Source organism: Lontra canadensis, unplaced genomic scaffold (genome assembly GCF_010015895.1).
Source record: "Lontra canadensis isolate GAN:19392208 unplaced genomic scaffold, GSC_riverotter_1.0 scaffold8, whole genome shotgun sequence".
Lineage (NCBI taxonomy): Eukaryota > Metazoa > Chordata > Mammalia > Carnivora > Mustelidae > Lontra > Lontra canadensis.
In genome coordinates this window covers 31,738,207-31,763,086 of record NW_022631002.1, presented here as the reverse complement: position 1 = coordinate 31,763,086, position 24,880 = coordinate 31,738,207, and the positions used below count along the sequence as shown (strand labels likewise).

At 38.2% G+C, this 24,880-nt stretch overlaps 1 protein-coding gene across 12 annotated transcripts in view; it reads left to right on the top strand.

Moving 5' to 3' along the window:
• Positions 1–24,880, top strand: part of CYLD (CYLD lysine 63 deubiquitinase) — a 64,634-nt gene that overhangs the window by 32,656 nt on the left and 7,098 nt on the right. For 10 of the 12 annotated variants that reach the window (XM_032854486.1, XM_032854495.1, XM_032854490.1 and 7 more), the window contains 9 exons: positions 5,138–5,146; positions 6,102–6,200; positions 7,740–7,856; positions 14,730–15,109; positions 15,977–16,142; positions 17,572–17,713; positions 18,930–19,052; positions 21,184–21,275; positions 22,189–22,255. In XM_032854486.1, the coding sequence (XP_032710377.1) occupies positions 5,138–5,146; positions 6,102–6,200; positions 7,740–7,856; positions 14,730–15,109; positions 15,977–16,142; positions 17,572–17,713; positions 18,930–19,052; positions 21,184–21,275; positions 22,189–22,255 (1,195 nt within the window). The remainder of the gene's footprint in view (positions 1–5,137; positions 5,147–6,101; positions 6,201–7,739; positions 7,857–14,729; positions 15,110–15,976; positions 16,143–17,571; positions 17,714–18,929; positions 19,053–21,183; positions 21,276–22,188; positions 22,256–24,880) is intronic. The other 2 variants (XM_032854492.1, XM_032854493.1) reach the window with 2 other exon arrangements.

The window sequence follows — 24,880 nt, the reverse complement described above, 5'->3', positions numbered from 1 at the left end:
AAGTTTCTGATGAAATAAATATTAGATCTTTTGTGAAGTCCGACAGGGACCTGAGTCTCCTTCTTTTCTTTTCTTTCCTTTCTTTCTTTCTTTCTTTCTTTCTTTCTTTCTTTCTTTCTTTCTTTCTTTCAAGTTTATTTTCTCTGCGTTGTTCATACTGGGTAATTTGTATTGTTCTATCTTCAGGTTCACTCACGATTTCCTATGTTTCCTCCATTTTGTTACTGAGCTCATCCACCAAACTTTGTATCTGGGTTGTTGTTTTTTTCGGTTCTAAGATTTCCATTTCACTCTTCTTTATATTTTCCGTTTCTTTGCTGAGACTTTCTGTTTCTTTGTTGAGGTTTCTGTTCTATCATTTTTTTTTCTGAGGGTGTTTGTAATTGCTTATTGAAAGCATTTTTATTATGGCTGTTTAAAATCCTTGTCAGATAATTCTAACTTTCTGTCATCTCAGTGTTGGCATTTATTAGCTATCTTTTCAAATTCTTCTTGAAGGATGCCTGGGTGGCTCAGTTGGTTGAGCGTCTGCCTTTGGCTCAGGTCATGATCCCAGGGTCCTGGGATCAAGTGCTGCATCAGCTCCTTGCTCAGCGGGGATCCTGCTTCTCCTTCTCCCTCTGCCATTTCCCCTGCTTGTGCTTGCTGGCTCTGTCTCTCTGTCAAATAAATAAATAAAATCTTAAAAAAAATTCTTCTTGGGATCTTCTGGTTCTCAGTATAATGCATGATTTTTGTTTGAAACCTGGAGTTGGGTATTACGTTTTGAGACTTTAGATCCTCTAGATCTAGAGCCAACTTTTAGTCAGCTTTCTTTGACACTGCTCCGGCCAGGGAAGAGGGGGGCACATGCCACCTTGTTACTGCCAGGTGGAAGCAGAAGCTTTGCCTCCCTTGGCCTCTGTTGATACCCAAGACGGAAATTCCTCATTCCTGCTTGGCAGAGGTGTGTGTTGGTCTCCAGTGACACTGTGATGAGTATGGCCTCATCGCTGCTGGGCTATGGTCAAAGTTCTGACTCTCCACTAGACCTCCTCTGGTCCCACCCCAGCAGGTAGACAGAGACGGAAGTCTGGGCTCTCCATGTGTTCTCCTCTGACGCCAAGGAGGTGGGAGTACTTGGTTTACAGGTGGTGGCTCCAGACTTGGCTTTCTCCGTCCGACATCCTTACATGAGAGGAAGTCTAGGCTCCCCATTCGGCCTTTTTTGGAGTGGGTGGGGCCACCGTTTTTTTCTGTGGTGTTTGGCTGATGCTAAATGATTATTATCTAATATTTTTCTGTATTACTGGGTTTCCTCTTTTTTCATCCTTTGGCTAGAGAGAGGTGACTTGTTGGGGCTTTCTTCTGTCTGTACTCGTTGGCATTTCCAGTTTACTGGCTTCTTCAGCTCTAAGAGGGGCACATGAGGCAAGAAGAAAATCCAGGGAATTTTCCACCGTGTTGTTCCTTAGGTCTGGAGCTTCCCACCTCATCTGCCTTCTCCTCTGCACCTTCCAGGGTCTTCTGATTTTTGTTTTGCATGTTATGTCCAGAATGTTTAGTTGTACTTACGAGGAGGAATAGGAAAAAGTATGTCTAGTCATCTTTCCAGAAGTGGAAGTTGTACCTGTTGTTGTAAGTTAATAATAATAGATCTTAGGCCTCATTTCATTCAGTTTATGAATTGCATACTTAATCTTTTGTTTAAATTATGCATTGTATTTAATTTTATGAATATACCATGTTTTTTTAACCAGCTCCCTATGGATGGGCATTTAGGTTGTTTTCAATCTTTCGCTCTTACAAACAGGGCTTCAGTGAATACCTTCATGTATATGTATTGGTTTGCATGTGTTCCAGTGCAGCTAAAAGATAGCTTCCTGTCTTACTATCCATATCTTCTTAGAGAACTGTGTATTCATTTGATAGAAGAGTCACTGTCGCCTAAAGGAAATCAGAATATTTCTTTTTAGATGGATCTGATTGTGAAAAAGGCACTCCTTATATGATGTGTGCTTAGATCTACTTTCCTACAACTTCATGCATTGATTCTAGTTTGGAGCTGGTGATTAAGACGGGAAAAATCCAGTTCTTCTTCCTTACAACAACCCTTAGATATTAAAAGCTGAGTGTCTTTGGAACCTTCATCTTCTGTTCTCCATCCTAAAAAGTTTGAGTCCTTTTAGCCATTTTCCTATGGCATGATTTCCAGATACTCTGAATAAGACCTGGTTTGTTGGAGATGTTCTTTAACAGTTATCTAGAGGGAAGTGGAATACTGTAATTGACATGTGGGCCAATGGTTGGTAATGACAAAAAAAAAAAAATTGACCAAAAAATTTTGGGGACAGCCCTGTCACAGTCTGAATTGTATTCCCAGAGACCATGGTAATGCCGTGCTTGCATTATGGATAAATGTTTGCATTTATAAATCAATAAATTAATAGATACTGTACTTATTCTTGACTTAAATCCCCAGTTTTGTTCTTGCATATGTCTGCTTCTGAGCTGTGCTTGTACAGTTGATTTGGAGGGTCTCAGCTGGACTTTGCCTTTGTCTCTGTGAAATTTTATGTCATCAGAGCTATCTAATCTTCCAACATTTTCAGATCATTTTGGATACTAATTCTGTCTTTGCATATATTGTTTCTCTCTCTCAACACCATGCCATCTGTACTCATCTGACTACTTAAGTGGGCTGTATTTTGCTCATATTCATACCAAATATTCGTAAGATATTTTTTAAAAAGGTAACTTCCTGGAAGTAGAGTTATGAGGTCAAAGGCTATGTGTATTTACATTCTGATAGAGAATGGAAGATGGCCTTCCACAGAGATCGATTGTCAGTCTGAATCACCTTGCATGTTTTCTGTATAGACAGGACTCCTGCTCATAAGAGACAGAGCCCAGAAGGTTAATTTGAAGCACTAAATCTGAGTATGTAACCCCAATGTCATCTGATGGGACCTTCTAGCTTTTTTCCCAACAAATTTGCATATAAAATAGTCTAAAATGTAAGGAAGGCATTTATTTTTATCAGCAATCCTGCCTCATAGATATCTTTGTGTAGTTGTTAAGTATAGTCTGTTGGTATCTGGTTTTATAATACCTCATTTTACCCAAGTAAACTTATATTTTCTCTAGTAGCTTTCTCTGTGGATATTAAACTCTCATTTGGGTCTGAATTATGCTCTCGTGGTTGATGATGTTAAGCAGTATATTAATTAAGTCATTTTTCTCAATTTAATGGGTCATTCGAATTCACAGACATTTCTTGTGGTTTGATTGTTATTGTTCATTAGTTTATTGTCATGATTTTCAACCCAAGATTCTCTGAGAGATTTTTGTTTTTCTGATTAAATTAATAGGAGTGATGGATGAGCTCCTACTTTATAACGTTTTATTGAATTATAATTGATATAGAATATTACATTAGTTTGAGTTGTACAAGATAACGATTCAGTGTTTTTATACATTACAAAAAAATGATTGCCATGATAGGTCTAGTTACCATCTGTCACCCTACAAATTTATTACAGTATTATTGACTCTGTTCTCTATGCTGTACATTACATCTCTGTGATTTTTTTTTTAATAACTGGGAGTTTGTACCTCTTAATCCCCTTTACCTATTTTGTCTGCCCACTTCCCCTTGCCCCTGGCTACTGCCAGTTTGTTCTCTGTATCTAAGACTCTGTTTCTTGTTCGTTTTATTTGGCTTTTTTAGATTCTGCACATAAATGAAATCATATAGTATTCTTCTTTCCCTGTCTAACTTAACTTAGTGTCATACTGTCTAGATCTGTTCATTTTGTTGCACATGGGGATTTCATTCTTTTTTTATGGCTGAGTAATATTCCTGTGTGTGTGTGTGTGTGTGTGTGTGTAACAGATCTTTGTCCATTCATCTGTTCATGGACACTTATTTTGGCTATTGTAGGGACACATATCTACTTTTATCATTTTGAATGTCATCCTGCTGTGTGTATATATAATGGATATTCTTCGCCTGGTTTCTTTTACTCAACCCAGTCTCTGTGTTGTACACATCAGTAGTTTATTCTGTTTTTATTAGTCTGTAGTACTCTGCTGTAGGAACAGATTTGCTTAGAATGGATTATTTCAGCTTTTGGTTATTCTGAATGAGGCTGCTGTGCACACTTTTGTACATGCCATTTGGTGGACAGACCACACTATCTCCTTTAATATCTCTTAAGCAGAATTGTTTGAATTTCACAGAATTGCCTGCTGGATCAATTCCTTGTTTACTTCCTTATACCGTGCTTGCTTTGGCATCCTGAGATGGTAATCTCCTAAAATTCATTTAAGGTAGAAGGCTTTGGTTTTGGATCATGAACATAGTAATGACAGAGAAACAGTATTTGGCATGTCATTGCTGGAGGGCAAGTTAGATGTGACACGTGACCCTTCACCTGAATAGATCTATTCCTCAAAATCAGTATTTGACATTTTCTCAGGCAAAGTCTTTGGCAGAAGATAACCACTGTTTACAACTCCAGTGCTGTGTCCCCTATACCCCAGCAGAACAGCCACCAATGGCTCGTCCATGTGGCCCTCTGGTTCCACTGGGCTGCCTCAGTTAAGACCATTTGCTTGTTTGTGACCGTCACCATTCACTGTGTCATGTCTGTAGGGTCTCGTGTGCATGTGCTTATCTTTGGAACATGGACGTACATGTTGCTAGTTACAGTTAACAGTGGGAATTCACTTTTTTTAGTCCATTTATGTGTGTCATTTGGGAACTTTTGCAGTGACTGAGGGATTTTAACTTTCACATTAGCTCTCCTGTGTACTTGGAGACACTCGAATGGCATCATCAGAGTATCAGTAAACAGCTTTTACTATATCACTTGGTTGAAGTCATGGCTACTTAGTATAATTTTTGAATTAAAGTAATTTTTCATTTGATCATATTCTGACCCATGTAAGATCTAGTTTAACACTGAAATCTTTCCCCCCTCCAACCATGATTTATAAACCTTACCAAGCATGATTTATATATAATTAATTCAGTATTATTTTCTTTTTCTAAAAAAGTGGCTTTTTTCTTATGTTTAAAGTGTAAAAATTTTCCCATTTTTTTCTTTCTGTTCTCAAAAATCCACTGTGGGTGTTATCGTTTTTGCTGACACAGCTTTATCAGGTATGATTCCTAAGTGTCATGTTGGACTTTACAGATATGTTGTTGAAATTTCCAGGAGAAAAACTTTCTAGATTGGCTTTCTACATTTGCTTGATCAGTATTTGTGAATATCTTATGAAAGTTGTTGGCCTTTAAGGTATAGAGTGGTCTGTAAAAAAACAACTTTGCCTAATTTATTACACCTATATTCCAAAAAGAAGTTTTGGAGTGTTTTCTTCAAAAATATTGGTATTTTTCTCTGGTTTTCTTCACCATTAATCTGTGTATAGTTCTCTGCATTTGTCCTGTTTATATGTGTACATGTTAGTATACTCATCAGTGTTTCTTAACATACATGATTTTTCAAACTGCTCCATATTTCTGACCAGATTTTTTCCAAACTGTGTTCCATGAAATACATTAATCTGAGATGCTAAAGAGAATGGGACAAAAAATATTATAAAATGATTACTTTATTCCTCTTTGAGAGATTCACAGTTCACATTGGCATGTTAAAGGATTTAGTGTTTTGCATTAAGGAAATTTGTTTACCTTTGTTGATCTCAGCATCTTCTAGAAATATTTGAATGTAGAACACTTCATAACACACTGGGTGTCATTGGGATACCCATTGGGGAACTCTTACAAAAGACAATGGAGTTTTCTCTGTAGTGTTTCAACACATCAAATAATACTGATAAAAAGTGACTAAATTTTCAAAAAGTTATAACACTTAGCTGAATTCTATTTGGGTTTTATTTTCTTATGGTAATTACATTCTGAAATACAGCATTGATTTTTTTCCCAGTAACTCTCAGTACTTGTGTCGACCTTTAAACATTTGTAAAACTATTGTGAAAATGTTGCTGTCTTGTAGGAAAGAGACTTTTTTGGTTGCTGTTGTCATCGTTTGTTTGTTTCTCTCTCTTCTGTCAGAATTTGCTTTTATCCTTAAAACATATGTTTACTGTTTCAGATAGCGTGACACAGGAAAGGAGGCCTCCCAAACTTGCCTTTATGTCAAGAGGTGTTGGGGACAAAGTTTCATCCAGTCATAATAAACCAAAGGCCACAGGTATGGGTCAGGAGACTACAGTTCATAGATATTAACATGGTATCTGATTTGCCATGGCACTGAAAGAAGGTTGAAAGGTTTTATTCGAAGCACATGTAGGTTCTCTTCTTCCAAACGTTTTTAGTATCTCATTAAAAATTTTTTATAGATGCTCTTGGTTAAGCCAAGAGTTCCCAACCTTTTTTAAGTTGATGAAAAGCTTTCCGGAGGACCTGTGTCTTTTGTTGGTTTCTATCACTGGTTTTTGGAACCCCCCTACCTGCAACATTTGTATATAAAGTTTAGAGTTGCAACTGTACAAAACCACCTTATTTGGATAATGTTATAGAGGGTAAAGTATATAGAGAGTAATTATGTGGATTTTGCTAACAAAATGTGGCACAAGATAAATTCCAAACTGCTAAGCAAACATTTTTGTCTCTCTTCCAAAAACTCCCTCACAATGCATGTGAAGTTCTTAGCTTTTTTTCTTTAGCTTCCACATATTTCATAGTTTTAAAGGACGGTGGTTACACAAGCTAAACAGCTCATTTAAAAAGCTGTAAGAATGTTTGTTAACTCAGATGTGGGTTAGGAGCAGAATATTTTTTCCTCAGTTATCTGGTGGACAAAACTACTTCAGCTCATTTTAAAGGAAATTGTATTTTGAGACATATTTTATGTGACTTTGGACCCTGGGAGACTTAGGATTAAATAGGATACACAAGTAATAGTTATTTTTTATGTTAACTTATGGATCTAGATAAGATAGCTCACACTTGTTATTCTCACTTAAATATAAATAGCCTATAGAGTTTCTGAAGACATGTGCATTACTTGTTTTGTAGCGGATCTTAGCTATAAGCATAAAATATAGCGTTATCTGCTTTAAATTGGAAAAAAAAAATCAGATTTTGTATGGGTTCTAGAAACCCCCTGCTCTAACCTACAGCATGTTCTCTTAGTACTGAGGCAGGGTAGGGTCTTGAAATGTCTGTGATAGGGCCACACTAACTCTTTTTATGTTAATTAATTTAATATGGAAAAATAATACTGCTTGAACATTTCAAAGGCATGAAGAAATGAAGCAAGGAATTTGATGACAAAGATTCCAAACTGTTTAAATTTTTTAAACTTAATTGGTATGCTGATTTATGTATACAACATTTGAAGATAATCTTCTGAAAGGAATGGTTTTAAAATAATAGGTTAAATTTGGAAGCCAAGAGGTTCATCGCATGAAATTGGGGAATGGTGATACTGACACTTGGAAATAAGTCAGAGAAAGTGAAATAATTTTTAAAAGCAGTTTGTCTTTAAAAAAAAAAAAAAGCAGGCTCTTCTTTTAACTTCCTCCTGTTTCCCTCCTATATTGATTCGTGGAAGAGTTTTTTGACATTGACAAAATGGTTGAAAATGCTAATAAAATACAGTGTGTTTGTATACATCTATTGCTTTCTTAAGCAATTGTTAACACTGCATGCATGTTAATTTCTCTTAGGGAAAAGCTTTCACACCATATTGACTTTATTTTTAAAAGGAACTTTTCTTGATCCATAGGATCTACCTCAGACCCTGGAAATAGAAACAGATCTGAATTCTTTTATACTTTAAATGGATCTTCTGTTGACTCACAACCACAATCCAAATCAAAAAACACATGGTACATTGATGAAGGTAATCCATAATTTTAGTGTCTTTTATTAAGATCCTTCCTTTTAGCTCATCAGGGGGAAAAAAAGGGTTTTTCACTGGTATATCTTGTTTTTGGAAACAGAATGAGTAGGCCATTCTTCAGTAATGTGACTGAACTAAAATACTGTATACAATTTGAACTGCACTGCTGTTAGATTAATACAACATTCAGAAAATGTATTAGTACCTTGTTTTCTTCCCTCAGCTGATCTTTAGGGTAAGATGTCTAGAAGCAGTTGAATCATTTAAAGTTTTCCCATCTGGGTCTTTGTTTGCCCCTTTCAAACACTCCCTTTTTACCTTTCTTTGGTTCAGGGGCATCATTTTCTTCTGGTTTATTATTTTCTTTGTTCATCCCTTCAGTAAATACTCATTGAGTGCTTACTATGTGCCAGGAACTCTTCTAGGCCCAGAGTTTACAATGGTGAGCGAACAGACAGGGTCCTTGCCTATTCTGACTTTATGATCAAGTCATTAAAATGGACATTGCTCAGACCGTAATAGAAACAGATCTGGAATTGCAGTCATGGTGCGTTCAGGGAAGGCACATGATGCCATGAGAGCATATAAAGGTGGGTTTTACTTACTGGGGCTCAGAGCTGTTTCTCTGAGGAAGCAGCATGAGCTTAAATTTACCAGAGGCATGCGAGATAACACAGGGAAAGGGACAGAGGCCCTTTTAGGCAGCATACTTAAGTCCTCATGGAAAAATGGAGCTGGTGTTTGCCAAGGACTAAAAAGAGCCCGAGTAGCTAGAACAAAGAGAGAGGCATAACATTTTATGAGAAAGGCGTACAGGGCCAGGCCACGTGGAGCCTGGTGTGCCCTAGTTAAAGGAAATGGGAAGCTGCTGAAGGATTTTCAGCAAGGGGTGACATGACCAAGTTTGCTTTTTGAAAATCATTCCGACTGCACGGTGGACAGTGGATTGAAGCAGGGACCATGTGGATATGAGGGCACCATTGAAGGTGGTTGCAGGGCCCAGAAATAGATTATAGCAGCTAGGGCGAGCCTTGTTGGGGAAAGGGATGGAGGGGGGCAAGTGGATGGCATAGGAGACATTTAGGAAGTGAATTGATAAGCCTCACAGATAGACTGAAAGTGGAAACTGAGGAAGAAAGAGGTGTCAGTGATACTCCGGGTTTTCTGGCTTATATACGTCATGATTGTAGAGGAAGGTAATGAATTTGATTTTGAATACGTTGAGCTCCAGGGGCCTTTTCAACTTCCCAGAGGTGATTTGTGTCCAGGAGACAGCTGGATATACAGGTCTGGAGTTTAGAAGAGAGTTAAGAGCTGGAGAAGTAAATTTGCAAGTTGCCCCCGTGTATTTGGTGATTAAAGTCCTGTGAATCATATCACCTGAGTTGAGAGTGGGCCGGGGGGTGCGGTGGAGGGTGCGGGATAAGACTGAGCCCTAAGGACTTCAGTGACGGAGACAGAGGAGACTGCGAAAAAGCGACAGGAGGGAGGTGAGGGAAACCAGGAGGTTGTTGAGTCGAGAAGCTGAGGAGCTAGTGGAGAGCAGCATTAAATGCTCCTGGGAGGGCAAGAATTTAGCCACTGAATTTAGCCACTGGAAGCCATTGATAACCTCAGTTGGCTATGCTTTTGTGGAGATGTGAGGAGATAAGAGACATGAGTCCAGTTGCTTGAAATGGAATTTGGGCTTCATCCTGGACTTCTCTCTCTCGTTAGTCACATCCAGTTGTCACCGAGTTGTCTGGAGTTCCTCTTTTCAGTGTCACTAGACTCTTTCCCGTCGTCTTCATTTTTGCACCCACTGCCTTAGTTCAGATCCTTTGTTGCTGTCCAGTTAACGTAACAGCCTTCTGACTGGTTCGTCTGCCTCAGCCTTGGTCCTTCTGAATTCATTCTCAACACTAATAACCGCCCTCACCATCATCCTCATCATCGCTGCCATCCTCACGGTGGCTGACGTTTCTTGACGGTGTACTGCACCAGGCGCCGTGTTACATGCTTTATCCGCACTACTTTGCCCTCATACCAGCTTCATGAGATAGGTATTTTTACTTTCTCTTTTGTTACAGTGGTTAAATGCCTTGCGCAAGGCCACACAGCTAGTACGAGTGGTGCCAGGATTCCAACCCAAGTCTGCTTAGCACCAGGACTGCCGCTTTTGATTACTACACTGTGCTCTCTTCACATTACTTTCTGGTTGGTTTTTCTGAAGATATATCTTCTCATGTCTCTCCTTTATTGTACATCTATTAATTTTCTCCTAGTCCTTGATGATAATAATCCAGATTCCTTCCTTTGGCCTGTTGGACTCTCTTACGGCACAGCTTCTTCCTTGTCTCTCTCATGTGTCCTGCATTCCTGCTCTCACCATGCTTGGAGGGGAGCCATTTTGGAACGTGCCATCCTTTTCTCTTTTCTTGGCGCCTGTTGTTCCTCTTGCCTGGAAATCCTTCTTCCTTTTCCTCCCACTCCATGCTCAGGCTTACTTCTATCCATCTGTTCAATCTCAGCTTGGGTATTATTTTCTCCTGGAAGCCTTTCCTGTCTCTCCTGGGTTAGGTGAGGTGTCATCATAATTGTTTGCCGCCTGTCTCTTCTGCCAGACTGGAATTCCAAGTGCCTCTCACAGGGCTTGGCATGGAGTACATTTAGTAATTGTTTGCAAATTAAATCAAAATAAGAACTCTATAATGGCTTTTTAGCTATGATATGGATCATGTATATTATATATAAACAAATGTAACAGTCCAAGTCTGCTGCTACCTCACTTGGGCTATGATACTCACTTGGGCTTAGATACTTAACATAGTCACTTAGATACTCATAGCAGATGATTTGAGTGAGCTCTCTGATTTCACCTTCTCTGTGCCTTCGTTTCTACTTGGGGTAGGTTGTTGCAGAGGTAGGCAGGCACAGGGCCTCATCCCCAAGAATCCTTCCTAGCCATAGAACAGGAAGCTTCCTTCAGTGGTGCCTCTCCAGGAAGGTTCTGTCTCCTGATGGACCACTTTTGTTACGTTTTGGCCCATATGTTAGCAGTTAGACATTCTCTCAAAGATCTTGGGAGTACTGAGACGGCAAGGGCCTGGCAGGGTGCTGTGGTGAGTCCCAGCCCTGCTGGCCTCTGCACGAGCCCGGGGACTCATGGGGACTATCCACGGTGGTTGGGGTGCAGCCCCGCTCTCTCCCTCTGTCGTTACTGGTAGCTTTGGGAATGTTTTCCCCATGAGCTGCTTTCTTTCTAAGGAAAGGAAACTGGTAAGACCGTGGGCTTGTCATAACCTAGGTGACATTAATTCTTTAAGTTTATGCTATGATTTTATTCTTACTCAGTTTCTGTAGTGTGGTAGAATATTTTTAACTTCTTGACTATAGTCTAATGTTGTATACTAAGTGTATGTAAGAACGTGGATCCCAACAGGATATATAAAGTCAGGAAATCTATGTGGAGTAGGCCTTCATCCTTAAATTAGAAAATAGAAGTAATTTCAGTGTAAAAGAACATTTCTTGTCTATAATTAATTTCACTTATATATCTAAAAAGCTTTTTTCCCCCCTACAGCATTTGATTCATGTATTCACTTAAAAAAAAAAAGATTTTATTTATTTATTTGACAGAGAGATCACAAGTAGGCAGAGAGGCAGGCAGAGAGAGGGGGAAGCAGGCTCCCCGCTAAGTAGAGAGCCTGATGCAGGGCTCGATCCCAGGACCCTGGGATCATGACCTGAGCCGAAGGCAAAGGCTTTAACCCACTGAGCTACCCAGGTGCCCCTATTCACTTTTTTCTTAAATGTTGAGTATTTTCTTGGGTTAGTGGCTGTACCAAGTGCTGTGGGTTCAACCATGAAGCCTCATGAAAATCCATAAAAAAGACTAACAGAATTGCTGTTCTTATGGAGCTTATGGTCTGGTTGGTATGGCAGATAGTAAATATGTGGACAGACAAGGTAATAATCGATGGTGATACATGCAGTGAAGGAAGTGAACAAGGTATGACAGCATGTCTGGCGGGAAGCCAGCTCCCATAGAGTGTTGTGGGGAGGTCTCTTTGAGGAAAGGATATTTGGGTTGAGATCTGGATGACGTGAGTGAACCTGTTAGAGAAAGAGCTTGGGAAGAACTTTTGAGGCAGAGGAGATAGGAAAGGCCTGACGTGAGAAACAGCCCTTGAGGCCAGGGTGGCTCAAGGGTGGCTACAGCATGGTAAGCAAGGAAGATAGGGGTAAAAAGGAAATTGGACAGGTAGGTGGGAGCTAGATCATCCAGGACCTTGTAGATCTTGGTGAGAAATTTTGTATTTATTTTAAGAACACTGAAAAGCCATTGGAAGCTTTTAAATAGGGGAATGCCAGAAGATCATGGAAGATCTTTAGATCTTAAAAGGTCTCTCTTAGAGTTGTATGGTGAATAGTTTGGAGACGGACAAGAAGAGGGTCAGACCGGGGAAGAGACTGGTTACAGGGTGAAAGATGATGGTGGCTTAAATTAGGGAGACAATAGGGAAGAGAAGAGGATGAATTTGAAATATATTTTAGAGATAGAGCCAAATGCTTTATGGATTTGGGTTTTGGGCTTGAGGGTTTGAGGGTTTGAGAAAGAGGAGAATAACTTTTAAAATTCCTGTGTTAAGGGGCACCTGGGTGGCTCAGTCAATTAAGTGAATCTTTGGCTCAGGTCCTGATCCTGGGGTCCTGGGACCGAGCCCCATGTTGGGCTCCCTATTCCATGGGGAGCCTGCTTGTCCGTCTCCGTCTGCCTGCTGCTCACCCTGCTTGTTCGTTCTCTCCCTGCCAAATAAATAAATAAAACCTAAAAAAAATTCCTGTGTTAAATATCATTACTGAAGAATCTTAAATGGGTGAGGTATATAGAATACTAAGGTACGAAGTACAGTGAACACCCATGTAGTCGCTACTACTTTAAGAAAAAAACCATTCTCGCTACCTTTGAAATTCCCTTGGTGCTTTTCCTAGAACCCTTCCCTTCCCACTCTCCTCTGAGCTTCCTGTCATGTCTAATTTAGCGTTTATCATTCTCTTGGTTTTCATGATAGCCTTATAAGTTTGTATATCTAAACAGCATACCGTTAGTTGTGCATGTTTCTGAGCTTCCGATAAAGGAATCAGACTGTACGTATGCTGTAATTTCCCCTCAATATTATGTTCCAAAGAGTCACCGCAGGAGTGGTATATGATTATATAGTTAATTTGTTTTCATCACTGTGTAGTGTTTAATTCCATTTCATTCATTGCTGTGGAATGTCTAAATATAGCACAGTGTACGTCTGTAGTCAACCACCGATGGACATTTGAATTGTCTTTATTTTCTTGCTATTATTGACAGCTCCACTATTGTTAACAGCTCTGCTGTTAACATTCTTACATGTGTCAAGACTGTATACCTAGAAATGGATTCACTGGGACATGTCATATGCACATCTTTCCTTTACTAGATCGTGCCACACCGTTCCCAGGGTAGTTGTACCAGTTTACGCTCCCATCAGCATTGTGTGAAGGTATCATTTGCTCTTCATCCTGATCAATAGTTAATGTTCTAAGACCTTGAACTTTTGAAATGATATCTCATATTGCTTTTGACTTTTTTTTTCTTATCTACTTACTGTTCAAGGCAAAAATCTTTTCACTGATGTGTTGGCAATTTGGGTATCTTCTTCTGATTTGCCTTTCAAGCCCTTTGTCCATTTTTTCCTAGGTTTGTTTTGTTTCGGGGTTTTTTTTTTTTTTTGGTCTTTTTTGTATTGATTTATAGTCTTTTGTCCAATTTTAATCCTTTGTCAGAAATATGTATTATAAGTGTTTTCTCCTTGTTCAGCTCATATTCTCACTCTTGTTATGTTGCCTTTTAATGAGTAAGCTCAATTTGAATGTCATATTTGTCAGTCTCTTCCTTTATGGCTTATATATTTATGTTCAAGAAATTTCTCTCTGCCCTAAATCATAAAGAACATTTTTCTAAATGGTCTTCCAGAAGCTTAGAGTCTTGCCTTTCGCATTTGTCTTTAAACTACCCGGAAGTGATTTTTGTGTAGATCAGGCAGTACAAGTTCAATTTAATTTTTTTTAAAGTTCTGATAACTGATGATCTCAGTATTGTTTATTGAGAAGTTCATTCCCTGAGGTCCACCTCTGATCTGTAGTGGCCGCTTGGTATCTGTATTAGTTATCTTAAGGAAATAGCTTTTAGCTTTGGTTCTCTTTTTGTATGTTTGTTTTCTCTTAAATTATTTCCTACTTTTGTAAATTTATCTGATTTTGATTCTCTTTATTGTATGTTTGTCTTCTCTTTCATTAATTTCTGTTTTGTGTTTATTCTTTCCTCTTGACTGTTTTTTCGGAGGTTAATCTGTTCCTCTAACTTCCTAAATTCTGAGTTCATTAATATCCTTTTTTTCCTAAAATAAACTATGAATTCTATAAATTTCCTTTGTAAGTACTAATTTAGCTGTGTTCCACAAGCATTTGTTGCTTCTTTCTTTATTTTAAAAATTTACATAATCATTTCTTTTTTGGTCCTTTAGTTATTTAGAAGTGTCTTTCTAAATTTTTTGTTATTTTTTGGTACTGTTTTCTAACTTAATTATATTATGGATGAAGAGTAAAACCTATTTAATGCCAGTCAATAATGGATTTTTTTGGTTTGAGCAGTTGGGTGCCATTTACTGAGGTAGAAAAATCTGGAGGTGGGAGGAAAATCTAGAACACTGTTTGGAGAGATAAAATGTGTAATGCTTACAAGAATCCTTTTAGAGTCAAAATGGGCCGTTGGACTGGACGTGTGCATTAATTTTCAGAGATGTGGGCATATTTAATACTCTTGAATGCATTTCTCTAAATAAGAATAATTTTTTATAGTTGCTGAGGACCCTGCAAAATCGCTTACAGAGATGTCTGCAGACTTTGGACACACTTCACCACCACTGCAGCCTCCTTCTATGAACTCATTATCCGCCGAGAACAGATTTCACTCTTTACCATTCAGTCTGACAAAGATGCCCAATACCAATGGAAGTATTGGCCACAGTCCACTCTCGCTGTCAGTTCAGTCCGTGATGGGAGAGCTAAACAATGCACCTGTCCAGGAGAGTCCACCCTTGGCCATGACTTCTGGGAACTCTCATGGTCTGGAAGTGGGCTCTCTGGCTGAAGTTAAAGAGAATCCTCCTTTCTATGGGGTAATCCGTTGGATTGGTCAGCCGCCAGGACTCAACGAGGTGCTAGCTGGACTGGAACTGGTAATTTCATTTGACTTAAAAATTGCAGTTCTTCTCTGTCTGGAGTTCTGTGTAGTTTTCTCCCTATGATGCTTTTTTTGTCAAAATGTTTTGTCTAAAAAGGCGTCACGAGAGAAAAATTTTATTACCATGTCGCCTGACTTCTTTGCCACCCATGAAGCATCCGACCCACTTGTTACTGATGATAGTTGATCTACGTTCAAGTAACGAAAACAGATTTGTAGACTAATGTGTTTAGGCTCATTACATTAAACAGAATACAGTAAGGAAAGCAAGTCTGCTCTCAGCTTTCCTTTTCTTCCTCGGTCTCCCTCCCCCAGTCAGTTCTTATATATCATCGGTTTTAAGATTAATTGCCATTTTTAGAGATTTTTTTGAGATCTTTATAGAGGGAAAGATCTTCCCTTTGGAGATTAGGAAAGCGTTTGGCCTTTCATGATCTGGAAGGGATAATTTGAGTACATTTAACTTTGATTTATAAAATATATTTCTTAAAAAATTTGTTTGCATGCTAGTGAATGCTACTTTTGGGGAGGGGAAAGTTGTTAAAATAAATCACCTCTGCTCCTTAGTTTCAGTGCTTGTGGAAATGGTTAGTCAGTTAACGAGGGGAGGTTTAAGCACACATTCTGGAAGGAAATACATTGAGGACTTCACACTGGATTAAGGAATTCGTTTCTGAAATGATGAGCTGTGGGCCGAAGCCCTGGTTACGTTGGTCCCTTTTTCCTGATGGAGTTCTCAGGACAGGCATGATGGGGGAGTTCTGAGAAAGGCTGAGCCAGAAACACAACTTAGCAGCCTTTCTTCCTTGTGTGCTCTGTTGTCAGGTGCAGAATAACACATACTGAAGCATTTCTTTTTCAGGAAGATGAATGTGCGGGCTGTACGGATGGAACCTTCAGGGGCACCCGGTACTTCACGTGTGCCCTGAAGAAGGCGCTGTTTGTTAAGTTAAAGAGCTGCAGGCCCGACTCTAGGTTCGCGTCTCTGCAGCCAGTCTCCAATCAGATCGAGCGCTGCAACTCTCTAGGTATTCCAATGCCTGTCCTTTACCTACCAGTCTGGGGTGACCCTGCTTCTGATCTCAGGCCATTTGGCTGTAGGGGGTAGTGACAGCGTTTAAATATATTTCTTGCCCGTGTTCATCAGGCATGTAAATCAGTAAAAATTGCTACTTGGTGTGTAAGAAGGTTACAGTTGTCCCAAGAGGGGAATTTTGAAAAGAAAGTATCAGGAATAAAATGAGATTTGGAAGGTGAAAAATAGTGGGACTTATTTTCTTCCTCCTGTTTGTCACCAGCATTTTAAAAAATGTTTTAAAAAGATTTTATTATTTATGTATTTATTTGTATTTATTATTATTATGTATTATTTATGTATTTATGTATTTATTATTTATGTATTTATGTATTTATTTGACAGAGAGAGGGAGAGAGCACAAGCAGGGGCAGTGGCAGGCAGGGGGAGAGGGAGAAGCAGACTGCCAGCTGAGCAGGGACCCTAATGCCGGACTCGATCCCAGGAGTCTGGGATCATGATCTGAGCCGAAGGCAGATGCTTAACTGACTGAGCCACCCAGGCACCCTGGTCGCCAGCATTTAATTTTTAAAAACACAGAGGTAGAAATTTCACAGAGGTGTGAAATGTGACCTCTCTTGAAGTATTAAGTAGACGAATAAGTATCACTTACCAAGGAGTCAGCATTATTATGTGAAGTAGTTTTAGATTGATTGATAGAGGACAGATTTCCTCATCATTCTTAACAGGTGACAGTTTCCTGATGCTGTCCCTCTCCAGTTTTGGATAATAGTTGTGAAGCATCTTGACAGTTAAGCAACTATCAGTAGGAAAGCCATGCTTATGAAAAACATTTTTCGTTACAGTTGAAGTAGTACTGTGAAATTTTTTTTTATAATTTTTTTTAAAGATTTTATTTATTTATTTGACATTAAGCGATCACAAGTAGGCACAGAGGCAGGCAGAGAGGTGGGGGGAAGCAGGCTCCCTGCTGAGCAGAGAGCCTGATGGGGGCTCGATCCCAGGACCCTGAGACCATGACCTGAGCCGAAGGCAGAGGCATTAACCCACTGAGCCACCCAGGCGCCCCAGTACTGTGAAATGTTTTTGTTTTCTTTTTTGACTTGAGGATGTAATATCTCAGACAAATTATAAAATATTTGGGGAACAAAATATTTTACTTGGCATTTACTTTTTATACAGTACTTAATATTTTAAAGTGTTTTTTAAGTGGTGGAGGAAGTGAGGTTGAAATGGACAATAGCATTTTTGCAAGCCAAGCTGAAGAACAATGAACCCAAACCTACCTTTTACTTAGTTTTAAGTCATGAAACAAATTTTGCCTCTGAATACAAAAATGTATTTTACGATGAAGAGCTATATGGGAGTACCTATTGAAAGAGTTAAAAGGGTACTTTCCATTTTCATTTTTATGTTTGCAGCATTTGGAGGCTACTTGAGTGAAGTAGTGGAAGAAAATACCCCACCCAAAATGGAAAAAGAAGGTTTAGAGATAATGATTGGAAAGAAGAAGGGTATCCAGGGTCATTACAATTCTTGTTACTTAGACTCAACCTTATTCTGGTAAGTTTCTAATGAATGCAATAGGGGTATAGTTCCATGGGCACAGAGACACGTGTGCAAGCCGTGTCCTTGTTGCATGTGCATGAAAGAAACTGCTATGTGCCTTTGAGTAAAGAAACTAGGTGGCTGGGGAACAGGAAAGAAAGGGAGATTGACACTTCGTAATACCCTTTAGAAGCTATGGAACATGCTCTTGTGCTCGTATCCAAAAAATTACTATGAAAGTAATGCCGTGAGTGATTTCCCCGACGGTGTCTGGGAAATCATGTGACTGAAGAAGATTAAGAGAATTTATTTTTAAGAACTATTTTCAGTAGAAGCACAGTTGCCCTCATATATGTAGTTTATTCCAAAGTTGAATGACTTAATGTGTTAGAGAGTTTTACACTGAGATCGAACCAAGTATGCGGCCAGTTAAGTTGAGTGTAACTGACCATCTCCATACAGCCGCAGTTGTAAGAGTTAGAAAGTCAATGGGGTGTTAACATTTTAAAAGTGGAGAGAAGAATTAACGTGGTGGGCCATTCTTTTTGGCAGAATACTTGACATCTCTGAGGTGTGTGGACAAAAACAAGCCCAACAGAATTGATACAAGACTTTTTAGATTTCCTGAGAAAAATTTGTATTAGCCAAATTTCCTTTCTCTTTGATCTCAGCAAGTCACTGCTGTTAGTCACTCAAGTGATTTTTGGCACAACTGATTTTGGCATTTAAAAGAAACTTCTATCTCTGCAGAGGGCTGTGTGGGGAGAGAAGTACGATATCTGGAGTGGGTTATATATTACGTGTGTGTATGCCTTGGGAAGTAGTTTCAAACTTCCTCCTCTGTTATCTTGGGCTCAGATGCGTAGGACCCTTTTCATAACCTTTTACAAAAAAGTTCTCTTAATATACTTGAGGCATGTTTTTGCCCTTTAACACTGTCAATCTATAGTTTGTTTTCTCAGTATTGGTATTTTTAACTTAGAAGGATCTCTAGACCCTGATGATTAAATGATGGGGACCTTAATGGTGTCTCTGGTACCTGTATTAATGGAAAGCACTAATTTGTGAGTTCCTTGCTCTCCAGACTTTGCGTGCTTTCTCTTCACATTCTTTTTAGTCTCTGTTTCCCAGGAAGTATGGTTTTAGTATCTGTTTAGTATCTTTTTAGTATTCTGTTTAGTATCTGTAATACGTGTATGGCATGAGGAAAAATATTCCTTTTATTTTACAGCTTGTTTGCTTTTAGTTCTGTTCTGGACACTGTGTTACTTAGACCTAAAGAAAAGAATGATGTAGAATATTATAGTGAAACTCAGGAGCTCCTGAGGACAGAAATTGTTAATCCTCTGAGAATGTAAGTAGAAGATCTATAGTTATTTTGCCTTTAGATGGTGTCCTATTTGCTGTTTTTTGGTATAGTAATTAATTTATACCTGCTTTCATTTTTAATTAATGGGTGCAGATTTGTTCTCTTGATGAAGTATGATGATTGACCCTTTGCTGCCTTTACCTTTTAACATTTCCTGCCTTTACTTATTTAATTTCTTAAATCTGGTTAAGGTGTAGCACATAGTGTATGCCATAACGTGGCAAAACCATTTTGGTAGAGAATAGTCATTTTAGTAATTGCAGTAGGTTTAGAAAAGCTGATACAAAGTACATGGTACTCTTATCTTCTGTTATAGCTGATTCTAGCAGTTACCTTAACAGTGATCGTGCTCTCTGGTCCAACTGGCCTAGTCTGGCTTCTTAATTTTATCTGGAAAAAAAAAAGGAGCAAAGAAAAATTTTAATTTGCAGAGTAGCTAGTATTTAGTATTCTTGTATTAGCAAAAGATGTGATGTATTTTACTAACACATTTCTTAGTTACAGGAATATATTTAGGCCTCCCTGCACATCCCGTAAAATTGTGTTTGGTTATTTCTTAGTTTATGAATTATAAATATGTCTTTCTTTAGTCACAGGAAGCAATTTGTGATGGTACAAGCCCAAGTGACGAGACATCTAGTAAAGACACTTCGTAAATGGTAGTAGTGACATGTGATAATGTCACATTATAAAATTTAAACTATGAAGTGTTAGGGCCCTAGACTATAAAGGATATCTATTCACTTGGGAATATAGGGAACAAACTATCTAAAGTTCATATTAGTTTAAATCTTGGGACCCTTTTCTTATTTAACAATTAAAATTTAAAAATAGTTTGATCTAAGATTTTGAGACAAAATGCAGAAGATTGAATAATAAAGGGCATCCAGAGTGGCGTGTTGTATGACATGGCTAAGAAAGTAAATTATTAGCGAATAAATCTGCCTCCTTATATCTTTTCTTTACATTCTGTAATGATGAAAATGACTCTTGTTTTCACCCTTTAAGATGATTATGAGTCTTGATTTCGGCACCAGTTATTTTGTGAGGCAAATTTTTAAGTTTACTGTCCATTCCGTCTCCCAAGTAATTGATAATAGAACAAGACAGATCAAATCCAAAACTCTACACCATTTCCTTCTTTCCTTCCCAAACATCTTAAGTCCATTAACAGACATTATTTGGATGCTGTCATCCAGCCAGTTAAGAATCATGCTTAACCAGACTCTGTCACCCTGTCCACAGCAAGGACCTTGGCAGGTGCCTTGTTGTGATCAAGATTCCCTGTGTCTGCAGCATTCCTCTCTCTAGTATAGCTGACTGGTTTCATTTGGTACTGAAGCCTCTGCTTTCTCTTTTCAAGCTCCTCAAAGGCAGAGACCCTGTTTTATCACCTTATTCATTTTTATATTCCCAGTGGCTCACAGGTTAGATTACTGTGTGAAGTGGTGGATGCTCAGGGTACGTTGGTTACAGAGAATTAGCAAGTGAATGAATTGTCAATATACAAAATGGATATTCGATCAGCTAGTTTTGACTTGCTCTTGTTAAACTTGTGCTGGCCTCTCAGCTTTCTTCCAAAGGCATTTTTAGCATTAGAATTTTGTCAGGGATCCCCGTGGAGTGTACTGAACGTGTCCTGTATTCAGATAAAGATGAGAGACCGTATCATGCACATGATGACCTCCTTGACCGCATGTTTTCAATTTTCAGTTTCTGATCAATGCCCTTTACCATTCCCTTTGGCAGCTTTTTCAGTGTCTGGCATTAAAAGGACTGTCTCTCAAAGTTGGTTTTTTTTTTTAAGTAAATGCTTTAATTTCTTTAAGCAAATAGAATCAGAAGACCAGTCATCGTAATTTAAAAATGCTTTTTCTTAGATTAGTATATGACCGCTGCTAGTCAGGCATGGTAATTTAGTCTGGGGTTATTCTGGTGCTAGATTTTTAATTTACAAACCTCAAGAAGCAGCCTATAACTGGGATTTTGAGAATAATTGTCTAGCCTAAGAGTTTATCTATGACATATTGAAATTATATAAGAACTGTGTGATTATCAAAATAGGTTATACTAGTTTAATATATATGCCAGTATTAATTGTTTTTTACTAATATAGGTACGGATATGTGTGTGCAACAAAGATTATGAAACTGAGGAAAATACTTGAAAAAGTTGAGGCTGCATCAGGATTTACCTCCGAAGAAAAAGGTGGCTCTTAATTTATAGGATATGCAATAAAAGTGACTTGAGAGCATAGACTAAATTATTGGCGGAAATGTGTGTCTATGTGGTTTTGGGGATTTTATTTTAAACTAAAAATTCCTTTCTGTGTGATGTACAATTTTTTTAAAGTTCTTTTTTTAAAGTTTTTACTTAAGTTCCAGTTAGTTAACATGCAGTGTAATATTAGTTTCTGTGTAATGGACAGTTTTGCCCCCTTTTTGTAAATGCTCTATCTCTTCTAAAAGTGAGCGATGGATGGGAAAATGACCCCCTTTGAGAAGCTGTCTAGTTGTAGTACATTGAATCCATAAATAGTTTTTGTCTTTCCTTCCAGCAATGGTATTCGTCATTGTTTCCCTTTAGGGGTGAAGAGTTGCGTAGGGTTCATTCCTATTTTTCCAGTTAGCTTTCCTTGTTATAAAGGGTGTTAACACAGCAAACTAAAATTAGGTTTATGGTCAGAGACCATGTTTTAATCCATTCTTCGCTAATGGATTTACTCAGAGATTCAGCTCCTGACTGAACGTGTTAGCTACATATTGTAACCAGCTATGATGTTTAGAGACTTGGTAGTCATTCAAATAACAGGAAAAAACAAGATTATATTTCCAGTTTTATTCTACTTAGCCCCAGAAGAAATTAAAATTATTTCATTATACAAATTATTATACCTTTTCATACACAGTAAAGTTTATAATAACAAAATTGGGCTGTCCTACATTGTCATAACTATTAAATATCCTTTATAGTTTTCATTAGGGAGGAAAACTTGAGATATGCTTTTAATTGAAAAAGTATCAATTATGAAAGTGAATTTAGAATCAGAATATAATTATTATAAATAAAAATGGAATGATTTAAAAATTTTGTCTGTGACTTTTTTTTTATTTTCTCCTAGATCCTGAAGAATTCTTGAATATCCTGTTTCATCATATTTTAAGGGTAGAGCCATTGTTAAAAATAAGGTAACTTTTAAATTGTTACAGAAGCATTGGAAAATAGGCGATCTTCATTTTCTCTGCCGTCATTCCATAGAAGTGATTTCTTTAGTGATTATGTAATATTGTATTTGTTTAGGAATCTTAATATGCTAGGTTCCTACAATACAAATTAATTTAACTATTTAATTATGTAATTAATTAATTTAATTATTGTCCTCCCCATAGTATCATACTTAACTGGAAGAGTGTATCCAGTGTAAATTTGTGCTTTTAATTTTAACCCTGGTAATCAGTATTATTACAAATCATTTTCTTACAAAACTGTACATAAATATTTTTGTAATTTAATTAATGAAAGATTCTAAGGGAAATTAAGATTCTAAGAGAAGCTTATTCTAGGAGTGCATGTGTGGCTCAGTCAGTTGAACGTCCAGTTCTTGATTTCAGCTCAGGGGTTGCTCTCAGGGTTCTGGGATGGAGCCCGGGTGTCTGGCTCTGCACTCAGTGGGGAAATGGGGAGTCTGCCTGAGATTATCGCCATCTGCGCCCCCCCACCGCCCCTGCTCAGCTTACTCTCTTTCTCTCTCTCTCTAAAGTGGATAGATTAATCTTAAAAAAAAAAAAAAAAAGAGGGAGAGAAAGATAATCTTATTCTAGCCCAGTCAAATACCATGAGAATGCTGTTTTTGATGATCTGTCCTCAGAGAATTAGTTTAGCCTCATGTTAGCTCTCTTGTTCCCAGTTTTGTGACTTAGCCTTTTTTTCCTCCTCCATCTTGAATGAAAGTCTCTAATCTAATGTACTGAAGTTGTTAGCGAGATAGTCTAAATGGATGAATTTTCCAGATGGTTTAACGTTCGCAGTCTAAATGCTGGACCGTTTTATAGTTTAGCTTGGGTTCCTCTGTTGAAAATCTTGCTGATTTACTCTTTACTTCCTAATAGCTGGTCACAGACAAATACTCTTACACGTCTTTGTGTTGTAAGTGATATTGTTTGATGCCAGTGGATAGGAGGAAGGGAAAGAAGGATAGTGCCACAATTACAGTTTGGTATTGTTATTGTTTGGAAGTTTTAATTAATGAAAGAAGACATAATGCATAAACGTCAAGAATACGTATCTATTCTCTATCCAAAGATGGTAATAGCTATATGTAGATTTAGAAAATCCTAGAGAATTGTTCAGAAACTACTGGAATTAACATAAGAATTTGTAATTTGACTATGTAGACAATAATCATGGAGAAATCAATAGCATTTCTGTATACCTTCTAGCAAATATGAAAAAGGGATGCTTTCATACTTCATGGAAGTTTAAAATGCCAAGAAATCAATTTTATTGAGATGGGTTTTTTCAAAGACTTGCCCAGAGCTCAAAGGTGATTTGATTAATTAGTGAGAAAGATTGTGTTCCATGTAGGAATAGTAAATTACTTAGAGATGTTGTTTTTTCACAGAGTCATTTGTACCTAAACAGAATCTTAACTTTTTTTTGAACTCAGTAAAGTGATTTTAGAGTTCTTTACAGGATGAAATGGGTGAAAACACTGAAGTTTGAAAGTTTCTTTTTTAAAAAGAGTTCTATTATAAGCTATAAGGCAAAGCAATAGACATTAAACAGTGTGATACTATATAAAAGTAGACCAATAGACCTGAATAGGAAGCTCAAAAATAGAATCTCAGTATAAGTCAGCTTTCAGACACAAATGAGGAAAGAAAGCTGTGTTTAATATATGATGTGGGAAATGTCACAGGCTATTTGGGAGAAAAAAGTCATTTTTGTTTTCCTCTGGAAGAGTTAAATTTCAGATGATGAAAACAATTGTCTTTTTTTTCCCCCCTGTAGCCCAACACCCTTTGAGAATGTCATAGACTCTCAGTAATAACAAGGATGAAAACAGCTGCGAATCTCAGGGGGTGAGGAGGGCTGGATACATGTAGGAGTGCATCTCGGTGCTTGAAGGTCTTGACGGGTTTGGAGAGGGTCCTGGGAAGTTCCGCCACCCCTCAGAGGGGTCACTGCTCCCCTCCCCTTTCAGCGGCCTCTTTGTGTGGGGAGGCACTCGTTTAAAGAGTATAAGAAGATATAAAAAGATACTTTGGACATTAGCTTTTCTTTCCCAAGTGTCATTCTTTATCTGCACGAGCTTTCTTTCTGAGGGAGAGTCTGCTGATGTAACAACTAGGAAGAGGAGTATGGTAAACTCCGAAATAGTGGAACAGTCTGAGAGACTGCTCAGAAGTCTTATAGGACTGACGAGACGAAGGATGTAGCCACCTGGGAGGATAAATGCGGATTTGATAACAAACGAAATCAAATAAACGAAAATAGAATTCACAGCAATAGAGTTTAAAAGTGTCTATGTCTGTATATATGCTTTCTGGCTGGGAGGGGGTGTGTCATTGGATGCAGTATGTACAGCTGAAGAGAGAACTGCTCGTTTGGAAGGTAGATCTGAGGAAAGTACCTGGAATGTAGCCCCAAGGGAAAGAAGTTGGAAAACAAGAGAGGGTAAGAGATGTGGAAGACAGATTCTAAATGCAGTTCTAGGAGACATTAGAGAGAATGGGGAAGAAGCAATACTTTGATAGATGATAGCTGAAAAATTTCCAGAATTTTTGGCAGACTTAAGTTCTAAGAAGAAAGGT